Below are 23,170 nucleotides of genomic sequence, written 5' to 3'. Positions count from 1 at the left end.
TTCAGCCTAGTATCAGTACTTTAGTGACTGTCACAGCAGATGTATTCATCTTACACCTACAATGATGATTATTTCACTAATTGTCAGCTCTGAAAATGACACTGAAGCTCTTGACAGGCAGACTGTGATCTTATCTTGCACATCAGCAGTAATGAAGAGTCTTCAGGCCAAATTATTCCCGAAGTGACATCTTTAGCCCCACTGCTTTCAAATTAGTCTGTCAGTTATTAAAATTATGTTTCTGTCATAAATGCAACCTCACTGCTTTTGGTGGATCTGCACAGATGTGACTAATTTAAATTTAATAAACAAAGATACAGATATGAGTGGAATTTAGATTGTTCCTTCCAAACTGTCATGCTTTAGTCAAAGAAGTTGAAAAGTTTTAAGAAAATTAGGAACTTTGAATAAATAGACAGAAAATGATGTACAGAAATGAAAAGCCATTTTTACATAACCACCTTTGGGAAAGATCTGCATTTTCCATATTAATTTTCAGATTTCTATCTTGACATACTTGACATATGAGGCATGACATAAGAAACAGAATTTTTTCTTGGGACATTTGAAGGGAGAGATATTCTTAAGTGAAACACAGAACGAGCAGTGGATTCTCCTTACAAATGTCTTAATGTTCAAACATTTTGACTGACTTTATTGATGCCCATTTTATTTGCTCTCCCATGTCCTGCAAGGATGTCTAAAATGGGTAGGTATTTTGTTCTCTCTTTTCATTCCTGTATAGGGTTAGGCAGTATGGGGTTAGGCAGTATTCCTCACTCCAGAACTCTTCCTCAGTACTGAGAAACTTGCATATGCAGCATTATGGAAAAAAAAAAAAAATCAATCTTGGTTTAAGAAAGGCATCCACCTCTTTCAAGATGAGGTTCAAATCCACTTTGATTAATTCTGTGAAAGTGCTGTGCGCTTTTACAAAATTGTACAGCTCCCATTTTTACTTTATTTAGCTGCATTTTGTTAAAGGAGAGTGTTCACTTTGTGGAACACCATAATAGAAATCTAATTTCAATAAGAGGAATGAAAATTACACTAGAATGTATTGTTAATCTCCTTCTCCTAGGCTCTTTTCATTTGACTTAAACTTCTTATCAATTTCTCACTGCTACTTTTCCTTCTTATTGTATTTCTTTGCCATATGCAAGTACTCTATCAATGATCTCTGCATACACAGTGAGCAACAAATAGCATCATATCTAATCCCCTGTCTGATTACTCTGTACAAAAAGTCTAACATTTCCCACTAGAAAGTAATTGGGTGAATGGATCCATCTTTTCAAGGTCAGGCAGGCTTATATTGGTTGTCTGAATGCCTCTTCTTTAATATTATACTTAAACAATTTGAACCCAAAAAACTTACGCTCTGTTCAATAACCTCTGCCACAAAGTGTATCCTCTATTCTTAATAGCCAACACTGAATTTCAGCAGCAAAATCAGGCAATGCACTTGAAGTCTTTACTGCCTCTATTGTTTCATACATATATATATATAATTTATACACTTTTTTGCAATTTAACATTATGCTCAGACTTGAGATACTGGTTTGCAGTCACTGGCTTCCATTCTTGCTGCCTGCCTCACAGGGAAAGAATAAGTGAAAAGAGAAAAATGTAATTCTACGTCAAGTGGCACTATTTATCTGTGCTACATATATGGATATCAAAACACAATTATGAACTCAAGGGGCACAGCCAGATGCTGATTCTGAGTATCCTAAGGTGATGGTTAATCTTTGCCCTTCTGTTGTAACTTCATTGGTCAAATGACATAAAATTCTAAGAGTCCGATAGTGTATAATGGACAGTTCTCACTTTAAAAACAATATTTTTTTTCTAGACAGTCTTCACTCTCGAGTGTGTAAAATACTGCATTGCTCTCACCAGGCTTCTGCTGTGCTGGGTTTGCTCCTCTTCCTTCCATAAGCAGGAAAATGGACTTTGCCTTCAGAGAGGGAGAGAATGCATAAAACAAGATGAGGTGCGAAGCACTGCATGAGGCACAAACTCAGCTCTGTTGCTTTCAGAGCTGCTTCACCATAAGACATCCAGGCCAGTCTCCTCCACAAAAAGTTTCAAAATACTTTGTCATTGTAATTTGTAAATGAAGCAAAAGACATTACTCACAGTCTGGATGAGTTCCATCTCAGCAGAAGAGTTGCATGTTTTTGTAATGATCATACATCTGAACTGTATTTTATTCTTTCACATAAAATTCAAAGTCATCAATTCTACTGTGAGGAAAGGATCCCTTATTTTCACCAATATGCTTGTTTTTCTTAAAAAATCAATATAAGGAAAACCCTGAGAGCTTTGCATACAGATGTCTACAGAAGGGTTATTGTTGCCAGGTTTTTTTCAATGTGCCAGATAATCTTTGTATAATTTATAAATTATAACAAAGCAATCAGGCCACATTCATAAAAGCCCAGTGACACATAATTTAGCTGAATCTGAGGATTACAATTAATTGTCTCTCTTTGTTCCAAGTTCTAAATCTTAGTAAATGATTCACTGCATGTCATTACAGCTTAATATTTGCATGAAATCACCGTTTAACTGGCATAATTTAACAGCAATTAAAAAGCTATTTAATCCTCATGCAAATTGGCATGAGGGGCCTTGAGTATGAAGTGTGTTTGAGGGTTTTTCCTGCATTTGCAAGAGGACAGTTGTATAGTTTAAGACACCTCTAACATAATTGATAGTTTTCCTTTTCACTGAAATGTGAATGCACAATAATGTGTTTTCTCTTGCAATTGAAAAATTAGTCACAAGTCATGACTATAAGAACCTCGACTCTCCAGTACAAATGAAAAAAAAAAAAAAAAATAAAAATTGAAGAGTATTTTATTTACCATACTGGTTCTTCTGTAAATTCTATTCCATATAGTACAAGGAAAATCTGATAGAAAATTAAAATCCACAGAGGCAGACGAAACTCTCCTATTGCCCTGATTCATATTAATTCCTGTTTGGGCCTGCCAAAATTAATGAAATAATATCAAAAAAGCTTGACCTGTGATGACCTGTTGTCATAATATCCATAGTTTATGTAAGATTAAATTTAAGCCAGTTTTAAAACATTGACTCCAATCCTTCAAGCAATTACACAGCTCCTTAGTTTTAAGTGCATGAATATTACCAATTATTTCAAGGGGATTACTCATCTACTTAAAGTTATGCACATGTGGAAGTGCGATTACGGCTCATCCTCCATATTCCTAAAACTCCTCCATGGTTTTAACAGTGGGAATTTGCTAAGACCCCGTCATTATTTAATTCTCACAGCATGGTTTTAGAGGAAACATTATTATTCCTGTCTTCTGAACATAAATAATAATAACTGAAGCTGAAGTAATGTGTTCTGGTTTTAGCTTATTCCAATTTCAGGACTGTTTCCCAGAGTAGCTAGAACCGTAATCTTCATTTTGTGGGAAGTCTGGTGATCTGTTAACCATAAATTCTATTGATTGATAAACTGATAAATGCAGATCCATTCAAAATATTTTAAATTTTCTTCTCCACCGAAAAATGCAAGGCAGTGTAACACTTCCATATGTTTTTAAATACCAACTGCTTAAAATCCAGCAGATAACTCATCATTTATTCAGGGCAAAGTTAATTGCTCTCTTATCAAAAGTTACAAGTAAACACCAGAAATGAAAAAGTAGCTGAATTACAGTTCAAAGAAAAGCTTAATGTTTATTATTCACATTATTACTCCCACACAATACCAGATTTTTTATTTACAAGCATACCAGGTTTTAGACCCGTGCTTATGCCACATAAGTAAATAAAATGCATCACTTAAAAATTTTGAATGTTACACTCTGTGTAAAAATTAGCTGGTGCCATTTGCAAATGTTTCTTATAGCCTTTTAGTTTGCTTAAGAAACTCTGAAATAAGGAAAAGCTCATTCAAAGTTTTACCAGTGTCTCAATCAAAACTTCATGCCTAAGTCCTGTGGGCAGTTTTATAAATCATCAAAAGCTGCAAAGCAAGATGAAAGTTTTCCAAGTTCTGGTAACTATTGGTGAAGCACTGTGATTTTATTAAGAGCTGGAAATATAATGCTTATTTGTTCGCCTCATTCAGCCCAAAGACTCCAGAGGTCAACAGTTGGGTTTACCACAGTCATCTCATCTATATCAACACTTGGAGTATAAGGCCCCACATTTTTCCAAGTCCATGTTTCTTTTAGTAATTTTTATTTTGGGATTACATCTAAATTGGTTTTGAAAACCATACATCTGTAACTGCTTGCTTGAAATTTGTAAAGTGGAAGAATAATACAATAAGAAATTGAGATAAGATGATTTAGATGTGCTGTAACAATTTTTACCTTTCCTTCACCCCTTCATTAATTCCTATCTAAAATGCAATTAGGGGATAAAGTTCTGATAGGCTGTGGAATCTGATATGGAATCATATCAGGATCATTAAGGTTGGAAAGACCTCCAGGATCTCCAAGTTCAACCTTTGACCAATCCATCACTACCATGTAAACCAGACCACAGCACTAAGTGCCAAATCTCCTGGTTTCTTGAACACCCCCAGGGAATTTGAGTTCACTGCCTCTGAGGACAGTAAATTCTAATGTCTGGCCATCCTTTCTGTGAATAAATTCTTCTTGATGTCCAACCTGAACCTCTCCCCTGGTGCAGCTTGAGGCCATTTCCCTTTTTCTATCACTTGTTGCCCAAGAGAAGAGACCAACCCCCATCTGGCTGCACCCTCCTGTCAGGGAGTTTTGGAGAGCCATGAAGTCCCCCCTAGTCTCCTTTTCTCCAGGCTGAACACCCCAGCTCCCTCAGCTGCTCCTCATCAGACTTGTGCTCCAGACTCTTCTCCAGCTCCACTGCCCTTCTCTGGACAGTCTCCAGCCCCTTAATGCCTTTCTTTAAGTGAGGGCCCCAGAACTGGACACAGAACTCGAGGTGCCTCATCAGTGCTCAGTACAAGGGTCAGTCACTGGATCACTCTATGTATTAATTTTTTTATCTCTATATAAAGCCTCAGGTGATTTCCACGTGATCCTACACAGTATGTCAGCAAACAGTTTAAAATCAGTGGGCATACCTTGACTGTTGTGTGATGAGTGGGAAATTGGAAATGGGTCACTTGTGGTTCATCTGGCAGTGCTCACGCTACCACCTGCTCGTTGGGTGAAAGCTTCCCCACACTCTGCCTGCTGCCACTGTCTTTGCATTCCTCCTCACAGCCTCAAAGAAGTACTTTTTCGCTTGCTTCCTGATCATCCTTTTAGAACTTCAAGTGGAAAAGTTGATGTCTTCACCGTTATCCTGATGCTGATGAGATGCCAGATGGGAAAGAAAGAAAACTTGTAAACTAACTTACGCCTGATAGTCTTGGCCTGTTGCCACCTAACCCTGTTAATGAGCAGCAGCAGAAAAATCCCTGGGGAAAAGCAGTGAAGGACAGAAAGAAATATCTGGCAGTGCAGAACTAATACAAACCATTTTACCTCTTGTCATTATTCCAAAGCTGTTATTTATTTATTACTCAATCTGTCTCTTACAAAATGTCAAAGATTTTAAGTCTCAGAAAAGTCACATTACTAGACATAAAATAAGGATATAAATTTTGTGGTTAGAGCGCTGCCTCACTATCTCACAGCGTCAAGAGCCATTTATTGAAAATTGGTGTTATCTTGTCTAGGTTTTACATTCCCAAGTCATTTTTGTGTTGCCTTAAATTCTTTCTGAATTAATTCTAAGTTATTTTGATTATTCAGCTTTTTATTATGTCAGTGATTTGTTGTTCCTGCTTTTTTTTCGAGGATTGTACATAGATAACTTTTAATTTTTATATTGAATCTATCATTGAAATGTAGCTCTTGTATCTTTTATTTGCAAGTAACTTTTTTTTCTCCAAAGCAGATAACACTGGCTTAACAGGCTTTGTGTTCCTTTTCTGCAGGGCCACCTTCTGCTCCGAGGAATGTGGTTTTCAACATCAACGAAACAGCTCTGATGCTGGAGTGGAGCCCCCCGAGCGACACTGGAGGAAGGAAGGATCTCACCTACAGCGTCATCTGCAAGAAGTGCGGGTCGGACGCCAGCCAGTGCGAGATCTGCGGGGGAGGCATCCGCTTCATCCCCAGGCACACGGGGCTCATCAACTCCTCCGTGACCGTGCTCGACTTCGTGTCGCACGTCAACTACACCTTCGAGATAGAGGCCACCAACGGCGTCTCGGAGCTCAGCTTCTCCCCCAAGCAGTTCACAGCCATCACGGTCACCACAGACCAAGATGGTAAGTGCCAGCGCTGCGTGTCTGTCACCGTGGCCCTGTCACCTGGCCACTTGCCGCGGGCATCCTTTGTTTCTTGGAAGTCTGGGTTCAGCGGGTTAGGGCGTTTTGCAGATTGCTGAAGGTTTTTAAGTGCCTTCCATGAGGACTTTCAGCTTCTGCTGATGAGGGCATTAAATGCTTCTGGCAGCTGGCCCTTGACCCCATTACACAGGGCACAAACCCATACCTTTCTGTTCAAAATTAAATGCAGGCTTTAGCCATCTGAGACCAGCTATGTCAGTGGTTATTCAGGACTGGAGTCTGGTGCTTTTGCAATTTCAGTTTAGCAAGAGTAAAACACCACAGCTTATCCACTACAACTCCACAATTCAAAGGCAGAGTGAAAGTGAACTCCCTTTCTTTGGTATCTGTGTTTCATAGCACTAATTCAGCATGCCTCACTGTAAGATACTTCTGCATCTGGATGAGCCATTTCTGCAGGTGAACTATCCTAATAGATTCTTTTTTATTCTTTTACTTGTAAACTTTGCATTATTGTTTTGAGCTTTTTCTTGCTCCAGTTTCAGTTTGAATTCATGTCCAAGGTGAATCTTTGTGAGAAACATGGGAAACTAAAAGAACTCTCTATTTTTTTGTTTATTTCTGCAATTTTTTTTTTAGAAATACTTACTGTGCCAGGAAACAGCATCATAGGTTAGCAACAATGCAATCCATATAGCACTGCTCTCTTCTGGCTTGTGTAACTGTAGACAAGAAGGTTATTTCAGAATTATCCCTTGCTGACATTTGTTCCAGAAATGTTTTTCACCTGCTGTGCAGTGACATTGCAACTGCAGCTGAAGTGTTTAATGTAGAACAAGAACTAAGCTGGCAGAACTACTGTTTGGAGTAGGACACATTTGATTATATGCTTCTGCATAGTTAAAGTGCTAATGTTCAGGAGGATCCTGTTACGTTCCACTTGTAGGGAAGGCCCTGGGTTCTTTTGTTGATCAGCCTAGCAAAAATCTGCTAACCTGTATGTCTGGGACAAGTAGTTTTGTCAATGAGAAAGTAATGGCTCATTTGCCTGTGGGCATACAAAAATGAACAGCTTGCTGTGATGATGGTGATAATGACAGTGAGGGAAATACTAATAATACTCATGAAAATTAATTTTAAAAAGCACAAAAGCCACTCACTCACTGTCCATGATGGTAACAGAAGAACTAATTATGTATGATGCCTAATGATATACAGGCCTTGTGTGAACTTCCTTTTGGATGTTTTGCTCCATGGTATTAAATGCAGTCACCAGGCTCTCCCAGGTGGAGGTCACCTGAAATACAGTTCATTTTTAGAGTGGGTAACAGCTGTGTAAACACAGCTTGTGATGTGTATTTAAGTGGTAGGCTTTTAAAAAATAATGTCTTTTGCTGTTGTCTGACCCTGGTTTAAGGATATAGATTTTCTCTGCAAAAACTCAAAACAGGGAAAAGACCAATGTTTTGATAGTTTTTGACACACTGACAGTAAACTCTAGACTGTTTGCATTCCCTTTAATAATTCTTACCTTACTAAAAATGCTATTGGAAAGGCTTCAGAGGATTTAAGACCAGATTTTCAGAATATCTGTCACTTTATCTGGATATAAAAAGACAGCTTTGTGTGAGAAAGCACTGTAAAAAATTAAATGGAGTCATCTATAAAATGTAGTTATAAAGCTAAAACCATTTCTGTAGGCTTCCAGGCTGTGTAGTTGTATAAAACTATGAGCATGGTGACTATTTATTTAAAAGGACAAGAAAAAATGCAATGTTGTATGAAATGTAGAAGAAAATTCATGGCGTTTTTGTTGATGGAAAGTATGGAGAGAAAAATGGACATCTTTTTGAGTTACTTTTAGTCATAAATAAGAAGGGATATGGGAAAAGCTAGGGTATCCAACCTCAGAAAAGTAAGCTGTAGAACTAAAGCTTTGGAACATTGCAGAGATTTTATTAGTTTTATAAACCCACTGTTGGGAAGTCTTTCCTTATAATCTAAATTCTGATGAAATGGACAGTAGTTATTGCATGGTGCTGCAGGTTTGTGCACATACTCATAGAAAACAAAGATCCAAGATTAAACATAAATGAATGACAACAAATCAAAAATGAATTTTTTTTACGAGGACCGCTTTACCAGAAGTCCAAAGATATTGGTTTAAATCCATTTTTTTTTCCATTTGATGTGTGTCTAATATGAAAGATACAGGTGTGCAATAAATTATACCTACACAACATATTTATCCCATATTCATACTACCTTTTTATATGCAATCTTTTCCTACATACTACTTTAATGGTTTTGGTATGCACATTGCATGAAGTGCAAGACCTTTTTATAAATACATAAATTGTTTAATTCATTTGTCATATTTTTGTTAAGAATATAGACCAAAATCTTCTGCTGTTGTAAATCCAGACCATTTTGTTAATTACAATCATTTAGAGTAGCTGGTGTTTTATTTTCTTTGAGCATATTGGATTTACTTTCCCTCTAGTGGCCTTTTCTTTTGGATGGTTTGTGTGAAATTAACAGATTCATCATTAACATGCAAAATTATTAGCCTATTCTTCAGGGGGTTTTCTTTTCTGTCTTTTTGGAGAACAATGTTACTGTTGGCATTTTGCTGAATAAAGTAATTCAGTGAAGAGTTCTGTGGGCATCCACAGAAACTGAAGAATTGCATTCTTCCACATTAGTGAAGAGAGTAGTCTGAGAGCATCAAAGATGGGGAATATTTGCTGACAGGAGAAGTGAACTAATTCAAAAGTGATTAAAGCTGATTTTTATGCACCAAGCCCTACCACAACTAATATTAAAATCCCAACTGCCTCCTCATGCAGTCACAAGTATCAACAAGACTGTGCAGTACTCAGCTTTAACAGTGACAAGGAGCAGACTGAAGGAAAGTAACACTAAAAAAAGGTTTTGCAAACTGCATCCCTCAAACCTCTCTGTAATTTGATGTCTAAAGCATTACCAGACCTTATCAATTACTAAAAAAAAATTACTAACATTAATATGAGTAAGTCTTGTAAAATTCACTTGAAAATATTCATTATCTTTTCCTTTAATTTTATACAAGGACTTATAAATTTGACATCCATGAGTTTTGTTTTTAACCCTTGGCTTCATAAGGAAACAAAATTTCTGTGGTCATGTCTGTCAGGCACCATAAAGAAATGTGCACCTGTTAGCCAACATGAGTTTGGTAACTGTGAAAAGGATTCAACAGAATTGTGAAGAATGACCCTTGACAGTCACCAAGCCCTTGGTTAGGTCTGTGAGCAGAAAAGCAAAGTTCAGCTGTGTGAGGATTGCTTTCTGTATTAAAGACAGCAGCTCGCTGAACACTCAGCTTGCCTGTTGAGTGGTTAGCCAAGAAGATACATATATATTTATGGTCTTGTACAATCACAGCATGTGCTGTGTCTTGTCCAGCCAGTGTGGCAAACAAGGATGTGCTAGGAAGTACAAATGTTGCAGATGGAGAGATAAGGGAAGTGATCTATATGCTACCCTTCAGTAGCTTTGTTTCAAAATGTTTTGAGATATCACAATAAATCCCTACTTTAAACTCAGATAAATGGACAGATAAACATGATTCTGCTCAGAAAAGCACTTGAGCAAAGTTCCTATTCAAGGAGGAATATTATCACATATTAAAGCACTTTCCCAAATCACTGCTAAAGTGATTTGTAAACAACTGAAAGATAAAACACGTTTTCACAAAAAGCCTCATCAAAGAATGTTTTACAATGCTATTGTTCAGAAATGTGCCTGGATGCCTTTTTTTTATGAGAGAGACAAAGTTTTGTACAACAGTAAATATGCTGAGTACAAAGTAATTGTGCTCAATCAACTTTAAATCATTGTGTGAAGAAGCAGAGAATTATATGCTGAATTGTAATTTATGTTTCTCTTATGGCTAATGGAAGGAAGAGACATCTCAATATATAACTTTCTTAGCATGCCATAGTGTCTGCATTGCCTAAAGAAAATTCAGAAGTACTTGAGGGTTTTCATGCATAATTCAAGTAGTAAATAATGAATAATTAAGCAAAACAGAACTTAATACAGTAGTTCTTATTTCCAAATAGCAGTCCATGTATGCATTCACTCACTGTGCATTCACATATTCTATCCCTTTAGTGCAGAGGGAATTTTAACATTACACTAAAAGGAGTGGGGGTATATCCCAAGTGGTGGAAAGTTTGCACTGGAGAAATTCTCCTTCTGCCACTGCATCCTGGAAAGTCTTCTTTCTCAGTTCTGCAGTTTGTGGGTGACTCTGGTCTCCGTGACATCAAAGACCTGCTATCAGCTGGCAGAATCTGAGGCACGAGATGCTTCACTCTGAGGACACACCCTACCACTGTATTAAACACCTGTCTCATTTTTGTGTCTGTCTAGTGTTGACAGCTGAGAGTTTCATTCCGAAAGTGCAAATCTGTCAGGATTCTGTTGTCTGAAACATCTTATTTGACATGAGCCATTGCCAGATATATCCTAGGTGATGTTTCCTAATCTGATGGTAAAATCTTGCCAGTGTTTGGAAGTGTTTCATCTAATTCCTTTTTCTAAGTTAAGGTCTATTTCTAGTGCAGGTGGCTCCTCAGACATATTTATAGTTCAGTGGAGACAGTCTGGAGAAAGAGCAACCTCTTATCACTCATTGCTGTAGGACTTGATGAATACCTGGAAGGATTTCAGTGTCTCTTCCAGGAATGAACACAACTGTATCACCATGAATTAAAGGCATATGAAGTATTATAAGCACAATGGAGATGGTATAAGTAGTTAAGAGCCTCATCTGGTTGACATTCTGTGTCTCAGTAACACTACCAGGACAGTTTATCAGTTTATCAAAATTAATCATTCTGGCTGGTGGCAGTAGAGTTTCAGGATCCTCATCAGGGTGACAGGGGAGTTTCCTGTTCACTCATCCTAAATTTATTCCCACAGTAGCATCCCTAATCAAAAGTCAGATTTCCTTTTTTTTCCTCTAAGTCTCAAATCTCAACAGACAAGATTGTAATTTGTGACTTTAAAGTCAAAAAGGCCTCTCTTTCCATAATGACACAATGAAGCCCCTTGGAACCATCTTCCAAATTGTTTATGTTCACAGCTTATAAATCTAAAGGAACAGCTCTTTTTAATACCTGATTATTGGAATAGCAGATCAAATAAAAGCCAATTATGAAACAGTGACAAAACCCTCCATCAGACATTGCCAGAGCTCAAGCCCACATGAAAGAACGTGACATTTTAATAGATGATAAAAAAAAAAGAAATGTATGGCATTTTCTCATTGGACATCTACAGCTGCATTGATATTTCCACCCAACACTGCACTGGTACAAGCATTGCTGATGCGATATTTGTGAAAAAATTTGAAGAGAAATATCAACTTCTTGGTAACTGACTAGGGACAGTCTGTAAACATCTATATGTGATGTGAAGACATTAAAAACTACAATTTTTAAAAAAAGCTCAAGATGCATGCTCTCTATTTTACGTCAATTATGAGCAATACATTTAAACAATACATTTTTTTAAAGGAATTCAGCATTAGGCAGTGTTCAGTGTATTTAATGATACAAATATGTATGCATATTTATATCTGTGTGTATATAAATTGTTTTCAATTGGAAAGAAAACCACAAGGCAGAAATTCTGCATCTCAGTTCTCAGACTTGTTCAGATCTGCCAGAATTAAGAGTTTAAAGGCAAGGTCTTTGTGCAGCATAGTTATTAATCACAGATTTCCATCTGCTGATCACCTCTGTACAGTTACACTACTTGTAGCTGATGCTTCTTTGCACACATGCCTGATTACTATACAGTATTCATAGGAGAAAAGTGGCTTTTGAAACAATCTTGATTTATTTCCTGCATTTTTTTTTAACGCTTATAAATTTTTTAACAGAGATGTTCTTTTTTCTGCTAGAAAATTTGGATGGCCAGTCATTTTTTAAGGCAGCAAAAGTCAGCCCGGTTGCGTTTGCTTTCATCACCAGAATTAGCCATAAGTAAATCAGCCAATCCATATATTTTAAGATAAATTCCTCTAACTTGCACAATATGAGGAGAACAAAATTAAATTCTAGTTTGAATGAGAAGGGGGAAGATTAATCAATACTGTGTTTTTCCCACAATTTACTTACCAGTGAGGTCTTTCAGCTTCTGTGATCATTTCTTTCATTGCAGAGTACAACATTATTTATAACCATTAGCAATTTGTCCATGACATGCATTTTCAGCAGATTTCTCATTTAAGTTGTAGTCTCTAAAGTGCATTGCCCTAGTGCTGCAACAATTTTTTATTTAATAATAATAATAGTTTATTTCCGTTTTTGAAAAGGGCGTTTGTGGAGATGTAAAATACTCATTGCAAAGAAATTGGCAGGCACACAGCACTGAGATAAGAAGTATGCCTTGATTTTGTTTGTTCCTGTTGTAGTCAGTAGCTGTGAAGGGCATTCAGCACACAATTAAAACCCCTAAGAATGAGATGTGTATTTATTGACTTTGCTGATTTTTGCTAGAATGTCAAATAAGCTCATTGGTGCTATCTCCACACTTGCTAAGAACCATGTTAGGATAACTGAACACATTTCAGTTATCTGGAACCTCTCACAATGAATGATAAACAGTGGAAAGGATCACCATTGAGTATTCCAGTCAGGGTAGGGAACAAGATAGTTCAGATATGAACTGGTGAATTAGAAACTTCCGTAACAAATGTTAATTGACCAACCCAGGACAATCTTCCGAGTTGCATCAAGAACTTTCTGTTTTCAAAGTTTACCTAAACATTTCTGAAGGATATTTCATTAAAAAACGAAACCAGACAACCAAACCAGAAAAATCAAGAACAACACGAAACTGAAGGAAACTGGTGTTTCCAGTGCATGACAAGTGAAATTATGATTTCTGTTGCATTCTTGGTAAAAGTAGTGATTTTGGTTAAGTGTCATAAAGGAAGACATTCATCATACATGATTAGTCTGAAAAAAATTGTGTTTATACAAGTCATAACTTCCACACAAATCTTTAGGGACTGTGTTCAAAATGACAGACACAGGAAATTACAAACCAATTCTGATAATGTTCAAGATCTTTAAAGCAATAGTGTTTCAACAGTTTGCCTGATTAATTTGCTTCTTAAAAGTCGTTTTTTCGTTACACTCAACAACTCTTGACTCTTCCATATTCATTTGCTTTAGGCTCACATTCTGGAAATAGTTTTAATTTATGCACAATAATGGCATTAAGTTGAGCACTTTGGAATGAGAACAGACTCAAATTTACATAGCTTCCAAAGCTTTAGAAGTTTATTTTACAGCTCTGTTAGCTTCAAGATATTTCTAATAACGTGCTTTTACCTTTTTCTGCCCAAACTTAGCAATGAGAGACATCTGTTTGCTGTCTTCATATCTGTGTTACATATTTAAATGTTTTCCTACTGTAGTAAAATTTACACTGTGCTCCTATGAGTGAATAATAAAGATGGCTCCTCTGGAAAGTTTATAGTAGCCAGGGTATGAACACCTAATATTTAATATAGAAATGTATGTTGTATTTAAAAACACCTTTTTTTTTGTATTTTAAAAACACCTTTGAAGTGAGACTTCATATTTGAGTCTGAATCCTCATCTGTCAGAGCAATAAGTGTCAGGATTGCATTTTTGGCCAGGGGCAAAAGAAGGTGAAAAAAACCACACTCATAATCTGCTAAATCTTATTTCCATCCAGCATGGAATGTCTGGTTTCCAGTGAGAACTGATTTTTGTGTATTAAATATGCATTTTTTTCTTTGTTTCTCATCCTTTAAGGCTTCCCTTAAAACCTTCACTGAAGCGGGAATGTTATCAGATATTCAGGACATAAAGTGGACTTTTTCAATAAAACCATTTTAAATCCATTTCATACTTCTTGACCTGGAGCAAATGCAACTAATTCTGTGAAGGACTGCCTTTTCAGAGTACTTTGGTTTTGTTGTTTTCACTTGCTAAAGTGGCATACATTGCATCAGATACATGTGTTTTATTTCGCTATCTACATGTAGAGTCAGGATATCCAAAAGGAGAAGGAAGATGACATGCAGAACCATTCCCATGGCAAATCTGAGTGTAAGAAAGAGCCATGGTAATGAAAGAATTTATAATATGAAAAATAAACTAAAATATTTAATATTTTTTAAACAGATGTATTCAGCAAATTTGACTTATTTCATCACCATATTTCTTTCTTGAAATAACATCATCTTCTACATTAAACCCGCCAGTATTTTAAATCTGAAGTTTTAAAGCAAATATTTACAAGCAATCTCTAATTGCAAAATTAGATTTAATGTCCCAAAGCTGTTTCACTACCAGTCAGTTACAGATGGCCCACTGGATAAAAATGCAAGGTAGTCCTGGCCCTGCTCATGTTTCTTGAACTCTCCTCTCTGCTCTTGCTTAGTTCTTTTGCCTTCATCCACAGTACTTGATAATTACTCACATCTTTTCTGCTGAAGTCAATGGCAAACCTTGTAAATTGCTGCAAAGTTAATTAAATCTCATTCTTTATATGAATTTACATTTCCAAGAACTATCTTTGTGCTTATTCTGTCTGAATATAAAGTTGTATTTTTAAACTTCTATTTTCTGTATTATTTTAAATAATGCGTACAACAGCTTCTAAATCATGAGCTTGATCTGTAATTGTATTGAAGTGTTTAGAGATTAATGAGCATTTTCTAAGTGATTTATAAATTCTAACTCCTTATACATGGCAAACAGCTGTTGTATGTTCCTGTAAACTACTGACAAGTTGTTCAGCCAGTTTCCAATACTGAGTTTGACAGTTTAGAAATGAATTACCATTATATTGTATTAGCTGAAACTTGTCTGTAAAACAAATTGTCTGATTCTAGTAACTGGTTCATATATACATAGTATTAAACTCCAAGCTCCATTATTCAAAATTAGGCTGTTCTGATAACTTTCTTTTATCCTGTAATTTAAGATCAGTGAGGACTAAAAAAAATTTACAGGGTAGTAGAGTATTGCAATTCAGGAAATTCAGTTCAAGGATGATTGGCTGCACTCTATCAACAATAGAGAAAATATGAGTTTGTCTTTTCCCTCAATGCATATATTTTTCTGTCAAGCTAGAAATATCACTAACTGTACATTAGGTGAAATTTTGATATCTCATTCATAGATACAATTTATTCTAAAAGGGAAAATATTTTAACTGATGTTTCAGCATCTCTCTATGGAAATTTACAGAAAGTATTGATTTCAGTTTATAAATAATGCAACTCTGATTTAGAATATGAAATTTTCAGAGAAAGTAAATAGAGGAAATCACATTTTTCTAATGCAGTGTTGAAAAGTGTTTAGGTTTAAATATGCTTGCTTGTAATTGGAAATTAATTCCTTTGGTCAAAGAAGCAAGTTGAGAGCGTGGAAGTTGAAAATCTGTACCTTTTCAGAGAACACATGTGACTGCAGAGCTGTATTAACCTTCTTCCCTGATGTGTATTATTTTGGTGCTGGGAAATTAGCAGAAGAGCAGAGTTTTATCTGCGTTCATTTCCTTGACCTTTTCCTGAAACAATCAGGTTCAGTGGTGCCAGTGTCAGTGGTAACCTTTGCTGCATGAACAGCACACTGTAATACTGAAAAATTGATTAATCTCTGAACAAAAAAAAAAATAAAAGTGTTTGTGAGATTTTTTTTAAGTTAAATTTCACTGGGAATGGTGCAGCCCAGAGGAGCTGGTGTGAAAGGAAGTTGTGTCCCAGCTCCTCCAGCCCTGCCCCAAACACACTGCTAAGGCATCACCATGGACTGTAGGGTTTTAACATCACATTCCAAAGGGTGTCTCAGTGCAGTTATCTGCAGTTATCTATATATCCTTTTAGCAGCTTATCTAATATCACATTTACTTCATTATCTTCTCCTTTCATGATTGTTCCTGTTCTGTTAATCACTGCTCTGTAACACAGCTGGTTCATAAAGGTGGCATGACATTTCTAGCTAAGCATCAGGGATGTTGCAGCCACAATTCTGGGTGGTGAGCAATTCCAAAAGAAAAATCCATGCAGACATTGGTCTTCCATATTCATATCTGTAGTAGAATTATGGATAAACTTTCTAGATAATCTTTACATTCTCATAAACATAATAAAGCTAAGCTCCTTTAAGCAGCACTGTGAATAAAATTTGTTTGCCTTTCAAGATAATAGTTATATTGTCAGACACTAAAAATGTGGCTTTCTAAGGCAGTTTTAGGGAGGATAATGCCAACATCTTCAAAGAAACTAGAGTGGGTGGAATATATGTCAGTTTTTATGAGCAAGTCACTGTTAGTCCCAGTTGATGGAAGATTACAATTAATTAAAATATCAGGATGAATTTTTTTCTATAATTAAAGATATTTAAAGAATAAAAAGGGTATAATTACTATATATAGTTTTCTTTCTATATGCATCCATATATTATTAAAAAAAGTCTTTCAGTGTATGTATAAATAGTGTGAAATAATAGTTTGTCACTGATGCATTAGTCTAACTAAAACTAAATACAGGTTAATATGTTAACATCTTTCTATTTTTGCAATAAGAATGTTTAATTTTGTGGAAATACTTTTTAATATTTCCATATTTTCCATGGAATTTTTTCAGATTTTTTGTTCTTCCTGCTTAGATATTCCTGCTCATCTGTTGGGGTTTTTTGATACCTTGCAATAAATAAAGATAAACAGATTTAATAAGGGTAAATATTATTACAGCATACTCTATGGACTTTAAAGTATGAAAATATGCCGTTATTCTGAGTTACAACAGTATTTGATACTCCTTGTAAAAACTTCAATATTTGCAACAGAAAACAAGAATGGCACAAATTTATATGCAGCAATACAAATTCTCCAGATTTTAGTAACAGTGATTATTTTACTTTTGGTGACTTTCACAGCCATTTTATGCAAAACAAAATGTGTGATCAATCCTTTAATGGGTACTGATTTTCTATGTGTTTTTTTCCTTGAAGTTTATTTCCTGAGTGGGATCTTTATTACAAAGTGCAGCAGGCTCCTTTTGGCTGCTTTACTGGATGATAAATTGGGAAAAGAACCAAGTCAGAGTAGCAGAGTGGGGGATAGATAATCCTGTAAATTCAAGGATTTACAGGGAGACTAATGAGAGAGAAAATTGCCCTCAAATCATCTTTGACTATTTCACAGCTAAAATCTTCGGTGTTTGGATGACACTAATAATCTCAAAACAAAAAATAGTGATTCACCAAAAGTTTATGAATTATTTAAGAAATTGTAGCCCCTCTTTCTGCATGGAAAACTATGGCCAAGGAAAGGCTATTTAGAAAACAAACCAAAACAAAGCATTTCATCCAAATGACATTCTTTAATATTTTTAAATTACTTCCCAGTTTCCATAGAACAAGATTGTTTTTGTGTAATATAGAGTACTGTGGAATAATATGTGGACTTCTGTTTCTCTCCTCCACTCTCTGTTTTTCTGACATGGGTGGGTGAGTGTTTTTATGACACCACTATACAGAGACATGTGGATGTCTCTATTCAGTCTTTATTTTAATACATATTTTTGCAAGTAATAAAAGTAAAATAAAAAAAAAATGTACCCCTCTATTTAACCTTTTAAAGTGATATAAAATAATTCTAAATTAAATTAACTGCTAATTGTGAGATACTAGACCAAATAATCCAAATTATTCACCTTCAGAGTGGTTCAGAAATTTAACTGACATTTATTTTCACAATAAATTCATATGAAGTATGTTCTTTCATTTACAGATTCCTCTCAAGTTTTTGCATCTACCTTCCAGCAGTGAAATACTGCATCAGATGTCTAAAAAGAGAACAGTAGCAACGATAAGACAGTTCAGGGATCGACATTTGGTTATTAGTGCATGGCTCTTTAGGTTGGTGCACTCACCTTTAGTTGCTTCACAATATTTCCTGGGAACACAACATCAATAGTCGGCATCTGTCCAGCAAGTAGTGGCTTAGTGCTGCAATAAAAAGTTATTCTGTTTAAAGTGGGAAAGGAACTGTTTGAAACATTAAATTCCTTCTGTCAGGCAGATGGGATTTAACTGGAGCACTCTCAGTTATAAAACAAGTTTTCATTGATCTGAGTGGTTGAATTCCTAACTGTAGCTTATTTTCCCTTTGATTTTGAAATCCATAAATGCCAGTCATAGCTTTAAGAATGAAAATCATTGGCATGGGAGTTTAAATTAGAAGTGATAAATTGAGACTGCTGCTGACCACTGCCTCAGCCAAACACAAATGTCATGGCTATGCCTCTAAACTTTGCTACATGCTTCATTTTAAATCGTGACAAATTAGGCAGGAAGTTAATTGCTAGCTTGGAATAAAAGTGATGATGCTGATTGGAAAAGCCAACCTAAAACAAATTTTTGCTTTACAGGAATGCCACCTGACATATCAAAAATAAAGAAGTACTAACAAAGCTTAGTCTGATTGTAAAAATGGGAATTTGTTATGGGTGTAAGTGTGGCAATAGCTGTGTGTATGTGAAGGTGACTTCCCTTCAGAACACATTTGCCAGCTGAAAAATGTAAGAGAAAATTGAAAGATGCACGAGACATTGTTCTCCCTCAGATGTAGGTTGTTGGAGGCTAGGGACATATATCTCTATCACTACTGACTTGGTATTAGAGCTGCTATCAACTGTTTTAGTGGCAGCAAGTGCCAGGATGAACAATTACTCATTAAGAGAGTGTGACCTTAAAAAGCAAGCAAAGCTGTAAATCGTAACTAGTCTCTCATTTATTTTACTCTCTGTCCAGAAAATGCACAGATACAAAAGCAGACACAACAACGTTCAGGGATTCACCAGACAACAGTTTCCTTTCTCTGAAGTTCCAGATTTAGTGCTAGTTTCAGTATCAGTGGGACTATTTCACAATTAATCAGTTGTTTGTTCTTCTTAGCAATGCACTACATCCTTATTAGTAGCATGAAAAGGCCCTTGATAGTACATAAAGTGGTGAAATATTTATCTGTTCGCCTCAGGTGAAAAGTATAAATAAAACCCAAACCAACTACAAATGCTGCATCAATGGAAGGGAGTGTGCTTCCTAAACCAAGGACATAAGTATTTGAAGTTAAACATTTATTATGAGTTAAGACACAGCTCCCCGTGCAAGTATGAAAGTATAAATAAGAATATTAAACTGAGCTCTTTGCTTTCCTCATTACTGGGCATCTTGTTTGGTACTTACCTCCACCCTTCCTTTCTCTTCTGCTGGATTTGTTTTGCCACTGCAAGGTTGGTGGTGTCGTTTGTGGGTGTTGTTCTGCCTTGGAATGACTTGTAATGCATATATCCATCCCTCCATCCATCCATTTCCAGTTGTCCTGGGAATTTTGCCACTTGTTGCTTGTTCTCAGAGGGCGCAGACTGAAAGTTAAAAGTTGCTTTATACCCATGAGTGAATGCACAGCAGACTTTCAGTGTCCCCTGCAGTTTTGAGTCCTGTACCAGTTTGCTAATCATAAAGTGAGATAATTGCTATATGCTCTCAAAAAATGCAAGCCCTCTTTATTTTGGAGAGTTTTAATCAAATTTTGTTACTGTGCTATGTGGTTCTGCTTATACAGTTAAGAGTTTTCCAATATTCCTACCATACGTGTTTTCAAAACTTGAAGATTCCACCATAACAATTTTTTTTTCCAAGTTACAGTTTTGTTGTAGAGCATCAGAGCAGGAGTTAAAATTTAGTAAACTGTTAAAATAATTGTGTTAGGCTGGTAGAATGACAAGAGAGAAGGTCCTAGTACTTTTGAAACCTTTTCTTGTGCAACTAAAACTTCTCTTGCAGCAGAAAAAATGTTGCAAGATACTAAAGACAGACCAACTGATACAGAAGAAATGAACATTTTAAAAATTTAATAAACAAAGCTCTTTATATGGATTGCATAGAAAGCTACAACTTCTGATGGGATTTTGGAGGGGCAGCTTTCTCCTCTGTTTAAACTCCAGTGTTTTGTGATACCTGACTGCTACTTGAACACCAGAGTTAGGACTGGAACAAGGGAGCTTCAGACCTTGAAATTCAGAGATTGAAATCTTTGTGCAGCTCACTGAAGCTCACAGAGCTGAGCATGAGCTCACTAGGGAAACACAAAACTTCCTGTTTATAAAAACACAGGCTTTTTGGCATTATCTGTAATTCTATAGTCCACCATTTGCTGCATTCAAAATCATCTTTTGACATATACCTTTTATAGCATTATTAAAATTGTATAGGTACACTTAGATACAATCTGCTACTGTCTCATGGAGAACATGAAAAGGGCAATTTGTAGTCAGTATATACTGGAGTTCAAAAATGTTTAATTGTTGTTTAAAAGAGTTTGGTTTCAGGCATTTGCTGCTTATATTCCTTCTCCTGATCTGCCTCAGTAGTTCTATATAAACCACTATTTTTTGGGAGAAACATCTCTAGGAATAGATTATTCTTACATAATCTGAAACTATCACAGATTCTGCTGTGGCATTTTCAGTGAGATTCTGTGTTCATTTACCAGCATACTTTTTAACAAAGAGATTTAACTACCCTGCAGTCATTTAGAAATTAGCTTGGAGTCACGTCTTAGAGGACTGATGTCAAAATCACAATACTTTCATTTTGTTGTTTTTTCTTTTTTCAGGCAACAGAAGTCTCAATTCTAAAGAACATGATGTCTCCTAATAAAATTTGTTCCACTTAATTTATCTCTGGAAATGTTAATTATCCTTGTACCATGCCGTTATAAATACAGGTCTTTAACTTGAACTTTGTTAATTTAGTAAGTTCTGGTTTCCTTTTCTAGAAAGTTGTAGAAACTACATTTTCTCATATCCAGAGATATCTCTATCTGAATATAGAATATAAATAGATCAAGACATGTATGAAGTCTTTATCCAAAGTCATGCCTAGCAAATTTCAGCCTTTTGCTTTAGTATTTATTATCTCTGTGTTTTTGTATTTTTATTTTTTTTTTAAAGACTAAATTATTTCTAGTATCAGTAGCAGGACTGGTACTACTTCATTTCCTTCACATTTGTGCTTGGGGCTATTTCTTCTATTTCCTACTGATTTCGCTGGAATACGGGCAAAAATTGCCACAATTCATTCACAGTTGCACGTTTATTGCTGGGTCTATCTTCATGCAGATATTGATTCTCATGAAAGTTACAGAAATAGATCTTTTGGACTTCTCTATATTTGTCTGAAAATTGCTAGTTTGCTCCAAAGTTGTTTGTGAGGAACTAGCAAAAAGATGGACAAACAGCATGCTCCCATAAAGTGCCTTTGCAAGAGAAAATTTTGTTTCATTTTAGAAGGCTGTATTTCATTTTACCTAATTTGTTTGTTTGTTTGTTTGTTTTGCTGAACAGAGACAATGACAAATCCAGAATAAATTCATTGCAGTTTTTCACTATAGGCTTGTCAGGCCTGATTTTAATATGCACAAACACACATGTGGACACATATATAAATACATATGCATGCTTGTATGCATATTTATGCAGAAAGATAAAAAGAAAGAAGTTAAAAAGTTTGACACCTTTCAACCCTTTCTGCATTCTGTTCCAGGCAACACTTGGCCGGCTCCAGCTTTGTTCTCTGAACTGTGGCCAGGTGCCATTCCATGTCTCTCTGTACCTTGGCTATTTCTGAAGTCCAGCTTAGGAAATAGAGACATTTCTGCCATTTGGGAGAATGAGCTCTTTGATTTAGCACATTGAAGCTCATCATGCCAAGCTCAGCACAGCAGTGTCAGAGAATAAGCAGTGAGTCCTGCTGTCCCCAAGCAGTCCCACAGAGCCACAGCAAGACAATAAGAGCCGGAGTTTGAGCCTAGAACTGAATGAAGGGGCCAAGCTCCAGCTCCTGTTGCAGCTCTGAGTTGAGGTGCCTGGGCAGCCTGCCTGGGGTGCAGCTGGTGCCCACTGCCAGCTGATGGCAGAACCTTTTCTCCTCATCTGATGCCCTGGTGCCAGCCTTCACTCCTTTCTGGGACAGAACAGTTTCTGACAGATTTTCTTCCTGCGTTTGATGGGTATGGAGGAATAGCAAAAGCTTTTACAAATTGAGTTTTGCTCTTCAATCACTGTTAAAGCAGCATCACAGCAAACCTGCTGGATGTCACGCCTCACAGGCCTGTGGGTGACAGATCTGTCAGGTCATGTCAGACCTCACGGGAAATGGGGAGGGAGAGACCCTCCCTCGCACAGTCACTGTGTTGGAAAGGGTTGTACATTGATTGGGAAGCCAAAATTTCTGCCTGTCCTCTGACCTTTATCAGTCAAAGCCTCACACTGATGTACTCTGGGCAGCAACTGTTATTTTACTCAGAAGTCCCCTGAAAAATTGGACCAGGTAATTTCTGGAAGATCTGGTATCTTCAGTAAAACTTTCGTTTTGCCAAAATTAAGTTTCTGATATTCGTGGCTTCTTGGGTAATGATCTTGGTTTGCACTAACTTAAGTTACCACAAAACTTCTACTGGATATTAGAAAAAGGTTCTTCACCCCGAGGGTGATTGAGCAGTGATTAGGGTGATTAGGCTCCCCAGGGAAGTGGTCACAGCACCAGCCTGACAGAATTCAGTAAGCATTTGGACAAAGCTCTCAGGCACAGGGTGTGATTCTTGGGGTGTCCTGTGCAGGGCCAGGAGTTGGATGATCCTTGTGGGTCCCTTCCAACCCAGCATATTCTGTGATCCTGTGATTATGTTTGCTATATTTTCAGAAAACTCTCTTTTAAGATTTTTGCTTCAGGGTGCATTTTTCTT

At 36.5% G+C, this 23,170-nt stretch overlaps 1 protein-coding gene across 2 annotated transcripts in view; it reads left to right on the top strand.

Moving 5' to 3' along the window:
• EPHA6 (EPH receptor A6) overlaps nt 1-23,170 on the top strand; it is a 372,812-nt gene that overhangs the window by 181,846 nt on the left and 167,796 nt on the right. For both annotated transcript variants that reach the window (XM_058828207.1, XM_058828215.1), the window contains exon 5: nt 5,960-6,295. In XM_058828207.1, the coding sequence (XP_058684190.1) occupies nt 5,960-6,295 (336 nt within the window). The remainder of the gene's footprint in view (nt 1-5,959; nt 6,296-23,170) is intronic.

The sequence above is a fragment of the Poecile atricapillus genome, chromosome 1, assembly GCF_030490865.1.
Source record: "Poecile atricapillus isolate bPoeAtr1 chromosome 1, bPoeAtr1.hap1, whole genome shotgun sequence".
Classification (NCBI taxonomy): domain Eukaryota; kingdom Metazoa; phylum Chordata; class Aves; order Passeriformes; family Paridae; genus Poecile; species Poecile atricapillus.
This window is presented reverse-complemented; position numbering and strand designations above follow the sequence as displayed.